Here is a 15874-nt window from a genome sequence, read left to right on the forward strand (position 1 = left end):
CAAGGGAACTTCACAAGCTTAAGATACTTGCAACAGTGAATTTTTTCCAGCTGGTATTCCACATTCACACAAATGATGCCCTGAAAGAGTACTGGATGGTAGTAAAGTGAATTCTGGAAAGATGATAATGTTTGATTTATTTAGGTTCTTTTTAGATGCCAATGAGTCAAAGGTAAAAACAAAACAAAACATGAAATAATTAGAAATACAGAGTTAGATCTCAGGAAAACTAAGGAATGAAACTGGAAGATTCAAAGTTGAAAGGTAAAAGTGACAGTGGTTACATTACGAAGAAAGGAAATGTAAGGAGGTGAGAAGAGCTGAAGGAAGGTGATGAATAGGAGTAGGCAAAAAGGAAGAAGAAAAATAGTGGTAACGGTTAAACACAAGCTGAGGAGAACAGTTTCAAAAGTGAGTGACAGGGCTTCCCTGGTGGCGCAGTGGTTGAGAGTCCGCCTGCCGATGCAGGGGACACGGGATCGTGCCCAGGTCTGGGAAGATCCCACATGCCGCGGAGTGGCTGGGCCCGTGAGCCATGGCCGCTGAGCCTGCGCGTCAGCAGCCTGTGCTCCGCAACGGGAGGGGCCACAGCAGTGAGAGGCCCGCGTACCGCAAAAAAAAAAAAAAAAAAAAAAGTGAGTGACAACAATGACTCTAAAGAAGTCATAGAGTAGTAAGAGTGAAAAAAAGTGAATAAATACGGGGATCAGTACTTGATAATCTTTAAAGGGGCAGTGTTAGTTGGTAGGTGAGGATGATACTCAAATTAAAAGGTAAAGAAATGAATCACGAATATGCTAGTAACAAATACTTTTTACAAATGTTCATGGTAATAAGAAGACAAGAGATAAGGAAAGTAGGGAGTAAGGACAAGTCTCCCTCATCTTAAAAAAAATACCTGAAATCATCTGTAAGCAGAAGGAACCTGGTAGATAGAAGATGAAGTTGCAAATTAACTGAATGAAGTTGTGGAAGAACTAGAGGAGATAAGGGGCAGGGTTAACTTTGGAGAAGTAGAACATGTTTGATTTCTGAGATTAATGCCTGGATAAATGTAACAGGAAAAAAATTTGAGGCTGAAAAGATTAATTAAAAGGATGACCTCCAACTGTGTATTTGTAGGCCATGTTAATAACTAAGAGAATCTGAAATAAAATCTTTATAGAGTACCAAAAAAATGTTTAATCAGATACTGTAGGTAAGAATAAAGAAGTATTTAAAAATAAAAAGACAGGACCCAATTCAAGTTAAAGATCATGAGTCAGAGTTGATTGAATCAAGCACTATTTGGGGGTCTAGAATTGAGCATAAAGTTCAGAAGAAGATGGTCAAGTCTTTGGCCTTTATGCCAGGTAAGCATGACTAAATGTGTAAAGGATTCTAGAACAAAAACAAAGCAGCAATCAAAACAGATGACCCTGAGGGTGACGATGACTATAGTTAGATAGGTGCTGCTGGACTGGAAAAAGAACTCAAAGCCCAGAAAGTCATTGGGAAATGGGAATTCAAAAGAAATGAACAGTATATATGACAAGATTAAAATAGTACTGTGGTAAGAAAGGGGATACAAGTCTAAAGGTGATGTAAAGCACTGGCACTAAAGAAGTCAAGTTACCATAATGTCAGGCTAGTCATCCAGGGGGTTAAAAAACTGTGAGAGAGGTGCCGGAGCCATCAAGAAACGTGGGAGAGTCCTTGAAAGGAGTACCTGATAATGACCAGAAAGTAACACAGAGGTCATGTTTTGATCTATAAGAAAATCACTTTTATTAATCATATTCTAACTTTTGAAAAAATGGAACCTCACTTTGAATAATCAACCTAACTGGCTTATATCTGAACAACTTTTGACTCTTTTTTAAAATTTTATTTATTTATTTTTTAAATGTTTTATTCTCATAAACTGTCACTATTTTTTTCTTTCTTTTTTTTTTTTTTTGCCACGCCACGTGGCATGTGGGATCTTAGTTCCCTGACCAGGGATGGAACCCACACTCCCTGCACTGGAAGCGCAGAGTCTTAACCACTGGACTGCCAGGGAAGTCCCAATTTTTGACTATTTTTTAAAAAATAAAAATCCATCCTGAAGGATGCCCCAACTAATGAGATACAAATGAAGATAACATAGGCTATGAAGGCTCTCTCTGCATAGAATACTCTAATTATCTAAGTTGAATGAATTAAAGAAAAATAATTCCAACAATGGCATCATGACTGAAATAGTCTCTCATTTCACTCAATGAATGCAAGGAGACATGGCTTGATGGATGGATGGACAGAGAGATGCATTACAGAGAAAAAGAGAGAGAGAAACAGACTCAATGAAGTTTCTAACATCACTGAAAACCCTGGAAACTCTCAAAGTGACTGCTTTGAAGAGAATAACACTCATGAGATTACATGTATTTGTTTCATAAATATACTTAAAACATTTACTTTTCTGTCTTTGGAAGTAACCATGTTTGAAAGTTCTATAGGAAAAAAAATTCCCATAGAAAAACTATTTTCCCTAACAAACCTATCCTAATTTCATTAGTCTAACTGTTCTTAAAATTCGAGTTTCCAGGAACTTCATGAATTACTATGCCGGAAAATAGTGCCAGGAATCATCTTAAAAGTTTTCTTAGAAGAGAAAAACTGACTTCTAATAGGATAACTGTTTTCAAAAACAAACTTGCTGAACTGTAATTTTAATTGGTAATTATAGATGTTTAACTCATCTTACCTCATCATATGATTCACATAGGCTTTGCTACAGCTAGTGTTGTATCTGCAAAAACTACAGTGGACATATGTAGGAAAATGGTTTGCAAAATCTTTTATTTCAGAACAACACTCAATGCACTTGTGAACTCCCCGACGACACCTTATAGAGATATAAAGAAAATGATAAAAATATATTTTAAAACAAAAATAATAAGGGACCACCTTATTAATTTTCTGTTAATTAAAGCTAAGGTGTTTAAATTAACATCTTCAAACAGAGACTTATTATTTGAAAAATCTGCTATGGAACAGCAGCTAGAATAAATATAAAAAATCTAATATCAGCTAATGTTTCTTACTGGAAAAAAGGGATTAATCCATTGGTTAAATTAACCAATTCAAACATCACAAGATATAAGCACAACATAAAACACCAGTGTAATAAATGAATATTATAGAAAAACAGTAATTCAAGTACTGTTCAACTGTTGTAAAAAATATTTTTTATTATTTGCTTGGCCTTAAGTGACCGTGTATAAATGTACAAGAGAGTTGTGTAATAGGGTAAATTTATATTAAATAAAGTTTTTATACTTAAGATTAAATTAGTATTGTGTATCAAGAATAAAAGATTACCTTAAATTCCTCAATGCTGTATTGACTTTACTTTTTTTATTGCTACTAGCCAATGTGCTTTGTTTCTTTTGCATATTAGATATTTTTGATTTGTATTTAGATTTACTTCCATTAGGCTTACTTGCATTAGGTTTACTTGCAATGGATTTAGTTATATTAGGTTTACTTGTGTTAGATTTTGTGGGATTTTTAGCAGTTATATTTTTAGTCCTTGGAGGTGAGAGCTGAAGGGTAGAAGTGCTTGCACTAATGGTAGGTGTAGTTGAAGATCCTGATTGAAGAGGGCCAACTGAAGCTCGAATAGTAACCTACAAAAATGAAGATAATATTTGCTTTAGAAAATTAATCACTGCATTACTGTTAAAATATCACTGCATAACGAAAAGTTAAACATCAAGTTTTTGGAAAGGGCAAGTATAAACTGTAACTGGTAAGTCTTCCATTTATTCTAAATGTTCATATCAATTAAATGAAATTAAACTTGATATTTACTCACTTGTAATCTTACATTTTTGTACTGATATCAGTTATATGTTAAGAGTTATTAATGGATAATTAGGAGTTAAAGCAAATTATATGAATATTAAAAGAGCACATTCCATAGCTATTTCTATGCTCTGATATAACTAAAAATTCACAAACACAGAGGTCAAAATTTAAATCTCAAAGCCTAGAAAGGACTGTTACCCTTCGACAACTATAAAACAAAGAGATCTACAGTAAATGTGACTTCTTTCCAGGGGCTCATTGGGCACGATTTATGTTTACAAAGGTTATGTGAGGGGTTGTATCAATTCACTATACTGCAGGGCGAGTTTAATAATACTTAGAATTTCCTTAAAGGAAGCTAATACAAGACTTAACATTTGGTATTAAGAAATTATATTTGCTGGGTGACAATGAAAAACACAACTGCTCCAACTTTCTCATTAATCATTTGACTATACACCCCCCCCACAGCCTATGAGGAAGTACCATGAAAAACATGTGCTTTAGTATCATACAAAGGCATTGGACTAGGAATCAAAAGACCTGAGGTTAAAGCTAATACCACTCCTTTCTAGCCATGTGACCTTGAATCAGTAACATCCTCTCTAAGCTCCTTTATCTATGATAAGGGACAATACTTCCCTCGTCTACCTCACTGGCTTACTATATGGATTAAATAATAGAATATATGAATAAACATAACAAAAGCCTAATTCTAAGGTGCTCTAAAAACATTTAGTATCATTATTATTATTATTATTAAGGGAAAATATGAGAGAGGACTGCACTGCTTACATTAGTGTTCTGCATGTCTAGTCCCAGCATGGAATGAATGGATTGCAGGGAAGGATGCTGGATAGCTTCTCTTGCTCTAGGTCTTCAGAGCATGGCTTTATATTGTTTTAGTTAATTCAAATAACAGACATACCCACATTCAAAGGTAAGAACCCAAAGCCAAATATAAATGTTTTGGGGATTATTTCACTTTGGATTATCCATGCCTCTGTTTCCCTCCACTGGAGCAAATATTCAAGAGCTGACTGTGTATAAAGAAGTCAGAAAAAACAGAGGTATATAAGGCAAAAAGGGAAAAGTAAATTACAATCATCAGTATGCAGTCAGACATGTGTTTGCTCACTTAAAACATAATGCTATCCAGCAGCAGAACTTGCTTCTCTGAGAGTAGACTCAGTAATAACAATTTCAATAAACATCTGAGAACCTACAGCATTCAAGGCACTATACCAGATGCTGAGGACACAAAGATAAATAAAACATGATTCCTGATCTCAAGCATCTTACAGTTTAACAGATAAAAATGACATATACACTGCCAACTGGAATAGCTCCAAAATAGCCTATGTAACATTGACATAACCCATTAACCCTGGAACAGTTAATCTAGCTATACATTTTACAAAGGAATACCACTCTAGAGTTGCACACACTACTGACCAAAAAGCAATGGTTAGAAGTTTTATTCCTAAACATAGGAATGGTAAAACCTAAAATTAAAGTCTTAATTAAATCAGAAATCATTTTTAAAGTATTCTATTCAATAAATAAAACCAGGCAGGAGTTGTCTATTATCATACAAAATGTTAAAATACAGCATATTTGAACTCACTTTTGTTCCTGGAGGCAATCCTTCTAGTTGTTTAGGTTTTATAAATGTCCGATGATGCTGAGTCTTGTGATCCATTTTCTCTTTGCATGTTAAAAACTGTAGTCTGCATTTTGTACAACGATGTATTCCTTTTTTCTGTTTAGAAAACAGAAAAAGTGAAGAAAAATAATTTCTACAACCACAAATATTGTGTCCTGAAACTGCTCTGATTTAATTTTAATGATACTAATTTTAAAACTAGCATTTTACATCTCTTAACATATATAATAGCAAAATATTGTTTTATTTTTTAAAACATTCTTTGCATTAGTATTTAGGTTTCAAAAATGTCTGTTACTATCCAGAAATTGAACATGAAAGTTGCATCAATAGATTCTAATTAAAGTTCTCTCAATAGTGCTATGAAAGCTCTTTTTTTTTTTTTTTTTTTGCGGTACGCGGGCCTCTCACTGCCGTGGCCTCTCCCGCCGCAGAGCACAGGCTCCGGACACGCAGGCTCAGCGGCCATGGCTCACGGGCCCAGCCGGTCCGCGGCACATGGGATCCTCCAGGACTAGGGCACGAACCCGCGTCCCCCGCATCCGTAGGTGGACTCTCAACCACTGCGCCACCAGGGATGAAAGCTCTTTTAATTACAATTTTAAAGTACTTAGACACATGATACTGTGAAAATGAACTATACTACATTTTTATCCTATAAAAGAGTAAATTCTTTTTAACTTTTGCTATTTCTAGTTGGTTGACAAGTTGGAAAAATAAATTCAAATAGCCAACCACAGATTTCAGAGAAAGTTGTTATAGCAATGGTTGTATAAAGCAGTGTTGTCTAATAAAACTTTCTTCAATGATGAAAACGTTCTAGAGCTGCATTACCCAATACAGTATCAACTAGACATATGTGGTTAATGAGCACCTGAAATGTGCCAAGTGAAACTGAGCAAACAAATTTTAAATTTTATTTAATTTTAATTAATTTAAGGTTAAATAGCCACATACAGCTAGTGGCTACAACACTGCACAGTGTGGATATGGAAGCATAAATAAAAACAACTATTCCCAATCCACTTACTGGCTGAGACCCCTTGACTAAGTCCCTCCTCAAACTTAATCCTGTTATTCCACAGATGGGAAACAGGACCCAAGAAAAATCCAAATCACTTTCCCATAGCTATTCAGTGACAACTGCCAGACACCTAATCCAGTGTTCTTTCTACTACACAATATCAACTACAATATTGATATTTATGCTCTCATTAATTTAAAAATTATATATGTATATGCAAACATATATATAAACTGAAACAACATATAAATACAAAAGAATGTTTTCTCTAAAGCTACGATCTGCCAGATACATCACTATTTCCATTTAAATACAATCAATCATTTATAAAATTCGAACAGATAATACACTGGGAAGTACCTAGCACAGTACTGGCACACACCAGGCGTTTCATAAATAAAAGTTCTTTTCAAAGTTCAAAGCAATATATAAATATAATATGTTTGTATTGTATTTTAGGTGCATCTTTAGACTATTTTAGAAGTGTGATGCATTTTTGGAGGTACAGGCAACTTAAATTCACTCATATTTGCTCAAAGAAGAGGAAGAAAAAGAGAAAACGTGGGCAAGAAACAGATACCAAGTCAAGAGGACAGAAAAAAAGTTCTCCAGAATCCAGTACCCAGAAATCTTTTCTCTATCTATAATCCCTCCCGAGGTTACCTTTTCAATTCACCGCTTTAAGTATCACCTATCCAACTACCTATTTGATATCACTACTTGATGTCTAATATGCATCTCAAACCAACAGGGACAAAACTGAATTCTGGATTTCTTTCCTACCTCCCTCCCTCCCAAAATATGTTCTTTCCTCAGTCTTCACCATATGACAATATATGAAAATTCCACTCTTGCAGCTGCTTAGGACAAAAAACTTGGTCACTCTCTCTCACATCCCATATCCAACCCATTAATAAAAGGTGTCAGCTCTACCTTCAAAAACTGTCATAATATTTCCACTTATTACCTACAACCACTGCTACAATACTTGTCCAAGACACTCAACTTGACTAATAATAACCTCCTATGTTCTCCCTTTCATGTTCTTTCTTCCCTATGGTCTATTCTCTTCACAGCTGCCAATGATCTTAAAACATGGCAGATCTTTCACATGCCTAAAATGCTGATGGTTTTCCAAAGTCCTGATTCTGGTTTACAAGGCTCTATATGAATTGGCCTGCATTCTATTGCTACAACCTTATTTCCTACTACTTTTCCTCTTATTACTTTACTCTGCTCCAGCCACAACTGGCCTCTGTGATGTTCTTTGAGTGCTCCAGGTACACAATCACTTCACTCCCGATATAATGTTACTTCTCCCAGATTTCCTCACAGCTTACTCCTTTATTTCCTTCAGAGAGGCCCGTTTTTGGCCACTATATATACAAGACAAGGCCACTATATATACATGACATTGCTCTAATAATGTCATCTCAAATACAAGTTTTTGCTCAGCTATAATTTTCCAGTCTTTTGTAAATAATCATACAAATTGGAAATTTCTTGAAGGATGCATGATGATCCTTCTTATTGATAGATTTTCCCCTCTTAACTGCTGGCTGTCTACCTCCTAGGTGCTCCAAATACACAAAAAAGAAAACTGGACACGCATGTCAAGAGAAGACATGAAACTCAGGGTATAAAAACTGATTAAAAATCACACAGCCAGGGAGGAGCTTCAAGATGGCAGACGAGTAAGACGTGGAGATCACCTTCCTCCCCACAAATACATCAGAAATACATTTACATGTGGAACAACTCCTACAGAACACCTACTGAAGGCTGGCAGAAGACCTCAGACCTCCCAAAAGGCAAGAAACTCCCCACGTACCTGGGTAGGGCAAAAGAAAAAAGAAAAAACACAGACAAAAGAATAGGGACAGGACCTGCACCAGTGGGAGGAAGCTGTGAAGGAGGAAACGTTTCCACACACTAGGAAGCCCCTTTGCGGGTGGAGACTGCGGTGGAGGAGCGGGGGTAAGCTTCGGAGCCACGAGGAGAGTGCAGTAACGGGGGTGCGGAGGGCAAAGTGGAAAGATTCCCCCACAGAGGATCCGTGCCGACCAGCACGCACCAGCCCAAGAGGCTTGTCTGCTCACCCGCCGGGACGGGTGAGGGCTGGGAGCTGAGGCTCCGGCTTCGGTCGGATCCCAGGGAGAGGACAGGGGTTGGCTGCGTGAACACAGCCTGAAGGGGCTAGTGCATCACAGCCAGCCGGGAGGGAGTTTGGGAGAAAGTTGGGACCTGCCTAAGAGGCAAGAGACTTTTTCTTGCCTCTTTGTTTCCTGGTGCACCAGGAGAGGGGATTAAGAGTGCCGCTTAAAGGAGCTCCAGAGACGGGCGCAAGCGGCGGCTATCAGCGCGGACCCCAGAGACGGGCATGAGACGCTAAGGCTGCTGCTGCCGCCACCAAGAAGCCTGTGTGCGAGCACAGGTCACTATCCATACCCCCCCTTCCGGGGAGCCTGTACAGCCCGCCACTGCCAGGGTCCCGTGATCCAGGGACAACTTCCCCGGGAGAACGCACGGCACGCCTCAGGCTGGTGCAACGTCACACTGGCCTCTACCGCCGCAGGCCCACCCCGAACTCCGTAACCCTCCCTCTCCCCGGCCTGAGTGAGGCAGACCCCCGAATTAGCTGCTCCTTTAACCCTGCCCTGTCTGAGCAAAGAACACACGCCCACAGGCGACCTACACGCAGAGGCGGGGCCAAATCCAAAGCTGAAGCCCAGCAGCTGTGCAAACAAAGAAGAGAAAGGGAAATCTCACCCAGCAGCCTCAGGAGCAGCAGATTAAAACACCACCATCAACTTGATGTACCCTGCATCTGTGGAATACCTGAATAGACAAGGAATCATCCCAAATTGAGGAGGTGGACTTCAGGAGCAACGATATATTTTTTTTCCCTTTTTCTCTTTTTGTGAGTCTGTATGTATATGCTTCTGTGTGTGATTTTGTCTATATAGCTTTGCTTTAACCATTTGTCCTAGGGTTCTGTCTGTACGTTTTTTTTGTTTGTTTTTGTTTTTTAGTATAATTTTCAGTGCTTGTTATCGGTGGATTTGTTTTTTGGTTTGGTTGTTCTCTTTCTTCCTTTCTTTTTTAATTACTTTCAAAACTTTTTTTAATAATTACTTTTTGCTTTTATTTTAATAACTTTTTAATTTTATTTTATCTTTTTTTCTCTTTCTTTCCTTTTTTCGGCTTTTTATTCTGAGCCATGTGGATGACACGCTCTTGGTACTCCAGCCAGGTGTCAGGGCTGTGCCTCTGAGTGGGGGAGAGCCAAGGTCCAACAGAGACCTCCCAGCTCCACATAATATCAAAAGGCGAATATCATCTCCAACTCAACGCCAAGACCCAGCTCCACTCAACGACCAGCAACCTACAGTGCTGGACACCATATGCCAAACAACTAGCAAGTCAGGAACACAACCCCACCCATTAGCAGAGAGGCTGCCTAAAATCATAATAAGTCCACAGACACCCCAAAACACACCACCAGACGTGGACCTGCCCACCAGAAAGACAAGATCTAGCCTCATCCACCAGAACACAGGCACTAGTCCCCTCCACCAGGAAGCCTACACAACCCACTGAACCAACCTTAGCCACTGGGGGCAGACAACAAAAACAACAGGAACTATGAACCTGCAGCCTGTGAAAAGGAGACCCAAAACACAGTAAGTTAAGCAAAACGAGAAGACAAAGAAACACACAGCACATGAAAGAGCAAGGCAAAAATCCACCAGACCTAACAAATGAAGAGGAAATAGGCAGTCTACCTGAAAAAGAATTCAGAATAATGATAGTAAACATGATCCAAAATCTTGGAAATAGAATGCAGAAAATACAAAAAACGTTTAACATGGACCTAGAAGAACTAAAGAGCAAACAAACAGCCATAAACACCACAATAAATGAAATTAAAAATTCTCTAGAACGGACCAATAGCAGAATAACTGAGGCATAAGAAAGGATAAATGACCTGGAATATAAAATAGTGGAAATAACTACTGCAGAGCAGAATGAAGAAAAAAGAATGAAAAGAACTGAGGACAGTCTCAGAGACCTCTGGGACAACAATAAACGCACCAACATTCGAATTATAGGGGTCCCAGTAGAAGAAGAGAAAAAGAAAGGGACTGAGAAAATACTTGAAGAGATTATAATTGAAAACTTCCCTAATATGGGTAAGGAAATAGTTAATCAAGTCCAGGAAGCACAGAGAGTCCCATACAGGGTAAATCCAAGGAGAAACACGCCAAGACACATATTAATCAAACTGACAAAAATTAAATACAAAGAAAAAATATTAAAAGCAGCAAAGGAAAAACAACAAATAACATACAAGGGAATCCCAATAAGGTTAACAGCTGATCTTTCAGCAGAAATTCTGCAAGCCAGAAGGGAGTGTCAGGACATATTTAAACTGATGAAAGGGAAAAACCTACAACCAAGATTACTCTGTCCAGCAAGGATCTCATTCAGATTTGACAGAGAAACTGAAACCTTTACAGAGAAGTAAAAGCTAAGAGAATTCACAACTGAACCAGCTTTACAACAAATGCTAAAGGAACTTCTCTAGGGAGGAAACACAAGAGAAGGAAAAGACCTACAATAACGAACCCAAAACAATTAAGAAAATGGTAATAGGAACATACATATCAATAATTACCTTAAATGTAAATGGACAAAGTGCTCCCACCAAAAGACACAGATTGGCTGAATGGATACAAAAACAAGACCCAAACATATGCTGTCTACAAGAGACCCACCTGAGACCTAGGGACACATAGAGACTGAAAGTGAGAGGATGGAAAAAGATATTCCATGCAAATGGAAATCAAAAGAAAGCTGGAGTAGCAATTCTCATATCAGAAGAAATAGACTTTAAAACAAGGATTATTACAGGAGACAAAGAAGGACACTACATAATGATCAAGGTATCAATCCAAGAAGATATATAACAATTGTAAATATTTATGCACCCAACATAGAAGCACCTCAATACATAAGACAAATGCTAACAGCCATAAGAGGGGAAATCGACAGTAACACAATCATAGTAGGGGACTTTAACACCCCACTTTTACCAATGTACAGATCGTCCAAAACGAAAATAAATAAGGAAACACAGCTTTAAATGATACATTAAACAAGATGGACTTCACTGATATTTATAGGACATTCCATTCAAAAACAAGAGAATACACTTTCTTCTCAAGCGCTCATGGAACATTCTCCAGGATGGATCATATCTTGGGTCACAAGTCAAGCCTTGGTAAATTTAAGAAAATTGAAATTGTGTCAAGTATCTTTTCTGACCACAACACTATGAGACTAGATATCAATTACAGGAAAAAATCTGTAAAAAATACAAACACATGGAGGCTAAACAATGCACTACTTAATAACCAAGAAGTCACTGAAGAAATCAAAGAGGAAATCAAACAATACATAGAAACAAATGACAAAGAAAACACGATGCCCAAAATCTATAGGATGCAGCAAAAGCAGTTCTAAGAGGGAAGTCGATAGCAGTACAATCTTACCTTAAGAAACAAGAAACTCTCAAATAAACAACCCAACCTTACACCTAAAGCAATTAGAGAAAGAAGGACAAAAAAACCCCCAAAGTTACCAAAAGGAAAGAAATCATAAAGATCAGATCAGAAATAAATGAAAAAGAAATGAAGGAAACGATAGCAAAGATGAATAAAAGTAAAAGCTGGTTCTTTGAGAAGATAAACAAAATTGATAAACCATTAGCCAGACTCATCAAGAAAAAAAGGGAGAAGACTCAAATCAACAGAACTAAAAATGAAAGAGAGGAAGTAACAACTGACACTGCAGAAATACAAAGGATCATGAGAGATTACTACAAGCAACTCTTTGACAATAAAATGGACAACCTGGAAAAAATGGACAAATTCTTAGAAATGAACGACCTTCTGAGATTGAACCAGGAAGGAATAGAAAATATGAACAGACCAATCACAAGCACTGAAATTGAAACTGTGATTAAAAATCTTCCAACAAACAAAAGCCCAGGACCAGATGGTTTCACAGTCGAATTCTATCAAACATTTAGAGAAGAGCTAACACCTATCCTTCCCAAACTCTTCCAAAATACAGCAGAGGGAGGAACTCTCCCAAACTCATTCTACGAAGCCACCATCACCCTGATACCAAAAACAAAGATGTCACAAAAAAAGAAAACTACAGAGCAATATCACTGATGAACATAGATGCAAAAATCCTCAACAAAATGCTAGCAAACAGAATCCAACAGCACATTAAAAGGATCATACACCATGATCAAATGGGGTTTATCCCAGGAATGCAAGGATTCTTCAATATACGCAAATCAATCAATGTGATATACCATATTAACAAATTAAAGGAGGAAAACCATATGATCATCTCAATAGATGCAGAGAAAGCTTTTGACAAAATTCAACACCAATTTATGATAAAAACCCTCCAGAAAGAAGGCATAGAGGGAACTTTCCTCAACATAATAAAGGCTATATATGACAAACCCACAGCCAACATCATCCTCAATGGTGAAAAACTGAAACCATTTCTACGAAGATCAGGAACAAGACAAGGTTGCCCACTCTTACCACTATTATTCACATAGTTTTGGAAGTCTTAGCCACAGCAATCAGAGAAGAAAAGGAAATAAAAGGAATCCAAATCGGAAAAGAAGAAGTAAAGCTGTCACTGTTTGCAGATGACATGATACTATACATAGAGAATCCTAAACATGCCACCAGAAAACTACTAGAGCTAATCAATGAATTTGGTAAAGTAACAGGATACAAAATTAATGCACAGAAATCTCTTGCATTCTTATACACTAATGATGAAAAATCTGAAAATGAAATTAAGAAACCACTCCCATTTACCATTGCAACAAAAAGAATAAAATACCTAGCAATAAACCTACCTAAGGAGACAAAAGACCTGTATGTAGAAAATTATAAGACAATGTTGAAAGAAATTAAAGATGATACAAATAGATGGAGAGATATACCATGTTCTTGGACTGGAAGAATCAACATTGTGAAAATGACTATATTACCCAAAGCAATCTACAGATTCAATGCAATCCCTATAAAACTACCACTGGCATTTTTCACAGAACTAGAACAAAAAATTTCACAGTCTGTATGGAAACACAAAAGACCCCGAATAGCCAAAGCAATCTTGAGAAAGAAAAACAGAGCTGGAGGAATCAGGCTCCCAGACTTCAGACTATACTACAAAGCTACAGTAATCAAGACAGTATGGTACCGGCAGAAAAACAGAAATACGTTATCAATGGAACAGGATAGAAAGCCCAGAGATAAACCCACACACCTATGCTCACCTTATCTTTGATAAAGGAGGCAAGAATATACAATGGAGAAAAGACAGCCTGTTCAGTAAGTGGTGCTGGGAAAACTGGACAGCTACATGTAAAAGAATGAAATTAGAACACTCCCTAATACCACACACAAAAATAAACTCAAAATGGATTAAAGACCTAAATGCAATGCCAGACACTATCAAACTCTTAGAGGAAAACATAAGCAGAACACTCTATGACATCAATCACAGCAAGATCCTTTTTGATCCACCTCCTAGAGAAATGGAAATAAAAACAAAAATAAACAAGTGGGACCTAATGAAACTTAAAAGCTTTGGAACTTATTCCAAAGGCAAAGGAAACCATAAAGAAGATGAAAAGACAACCCTCAGAATGGGAGAAAATATTTGCAAAAGAAGCAACTGACAAAGGATTAATCTCCAAAATTTACAAGCATCTCATGCAGCTCAATATCAAAAAAAGAAACAACCCAATCCAAAAATGGGCAGAAGACCTAAAGAGACATTTCTCCAAAGATGATATACAGATTGCCAACAAACACATGAAAGGATGCTCAACATCATTAATCAGTAGAGAAATGCAAATCAAAACTACAATAAGATATCATCTCACACTGGTCACAATGGCCATCAACAAAAAATCTGCAAACAATAAATGCTGGAGAGGGTATGAAGAAAAGGGAACCCTCTTGCACTGTTGGTGGGAATGTAAATTGATACAGCCACTATGGAGAACAGTATGGAGGTTCCTTAAAAAACTACAAATAGAACTACCGTATGACCCAGCAATCCCACTACTGGGCATATACCCTAAGAAAACCATAATTCAACAGTAGTCATGTACCACAATGTTCATTGCAGCTCTATTTACAATAGCCAGGACATGGAATCAACCTAAGTGTCCATCGACAGATGAACGGATAAAGAAGATGTGGCACATATATACAATGGAATGTTACTCAGCAATAAAAAGAAACGAAATTGAGTTATTTGTAGTGAGGTGGATGGACCTAGAGTCTGTCATACAGAGTGAAGTAAGTCAGAAAGAGAAAACAAATACCGTATGCTAACACATATATATGAAATCTAACAAAAAAAAAAAAAACAATGGTCATGAAGAACCTAGGGGCAACACGGGAATAACTACTCAGACCTACTAGAGAATGGACTTGAGGACACAGGGAGGAGGAAGGGTAAGCTGGGACAAAGTGAGAGAGTGGTAGTGTATATATGGACATATATACACTACCAAATATAAAATAGATAGCTAGTGGGAAGTAGTCACATAGCACAGGGAGATCAGCTCGGTGCTTTGTGACCAGCTATAAGGGTGGGATAGGGAGGGTGGGAGGGAGGGAGATGCAAGAGGGAAGAGATATGAGGATATATGTATATGTATAACTGATTCACTTTGTTATAAAACAGAAACTAACACACCATTGTAAAGCAATTATACTCCAATAAAAACGTTAAAAAAAAAATCATGTAGCCCATACAGTTGGCCCACACATCTCCTTCATAATTATCATTCTTCCTACATCTATATCTCACTCTGGAGCTTAATATAGCATATGGGGAAAAAGATGTTAAATCCCCATAATGAAATAAAACTACTGTTTTATACTTTATTCTCCGTTTGAAAATTAAAAGCCAAAGAAAAAATACAGAGTATCAAGAATAGTGTTTCTCAAACTCTGTTCCGCAAGAAATGTTAATAGGTATTGAGCAAATAAAGGGTTCAATAGCTAAATAAGTCTGGGGAATACATATAATATCATTACTTAGAGATTTACAATGTTCATTAGCATATTAAAATTTCTGAGGAATCCTGTTGTGAAAAAGAAACAACGATTTAATTTTGTAAATCTAGGCCTTTACCAAATTCATTTACCAGTAGCAATTGGTGGGGGGGGGGGGGCGGGAACATGTATTAACAACTGATGGAAAATTGCCGGGGAAACCCAGAATCGAAAGAT

At 37.5% G+C, this 15874-nt stretch overlaps 1 protein-coding gene across 9 annotated transcripts in view; it reads right to left on the reverse strand.

The window, feature by feature from the left end:
* The window catches only part of ZNF280D (zinc finger protein 280D), a 156625-nt gene that overhangs the window by 48925 nt on the left and 91826 nt on the right, over positions 1-15874 (reverse strand). For 8 of the 9 annotated variants that reach the window (XR_014326447.1, XM_082846422.1, XM_082846421.1 and 5 more), the window contains 3 exons: positions 5459-5593; positions 3343-3650; positions 2726-2866 (listed from right to left, as the gene is read on the reverse strand). Coding sequence is in view for 8 of the 9 variants with exons in the window: in XM_082846422.1 (XP_082702548.1) it covers positions 2726-2866; positions 3343-3650; positions 5459-5593 (584 nt within the window). In the remaining variant the exon portion in view is untranslated. The remainder of the gene's footprint in view (positions 1-2725; positions 2867-3342; positions 3651-5458; positions 5594-15874) is intronic. The other variant, XM_082846426.1, reaches the window with a different exon arrangement.

The sequence above is a fragment of the Leucopleurus acutus genome, assembly GCF_964270905.1.
Source record: "Leucopleurus acutus genome assembly, chromosome: 1".
NCBI lineage: Eukaryota > Metazoa > Chordata > Mammalia > Artiodactyla > Delphinidae > Leucopleurus > Leucopleurus acutus.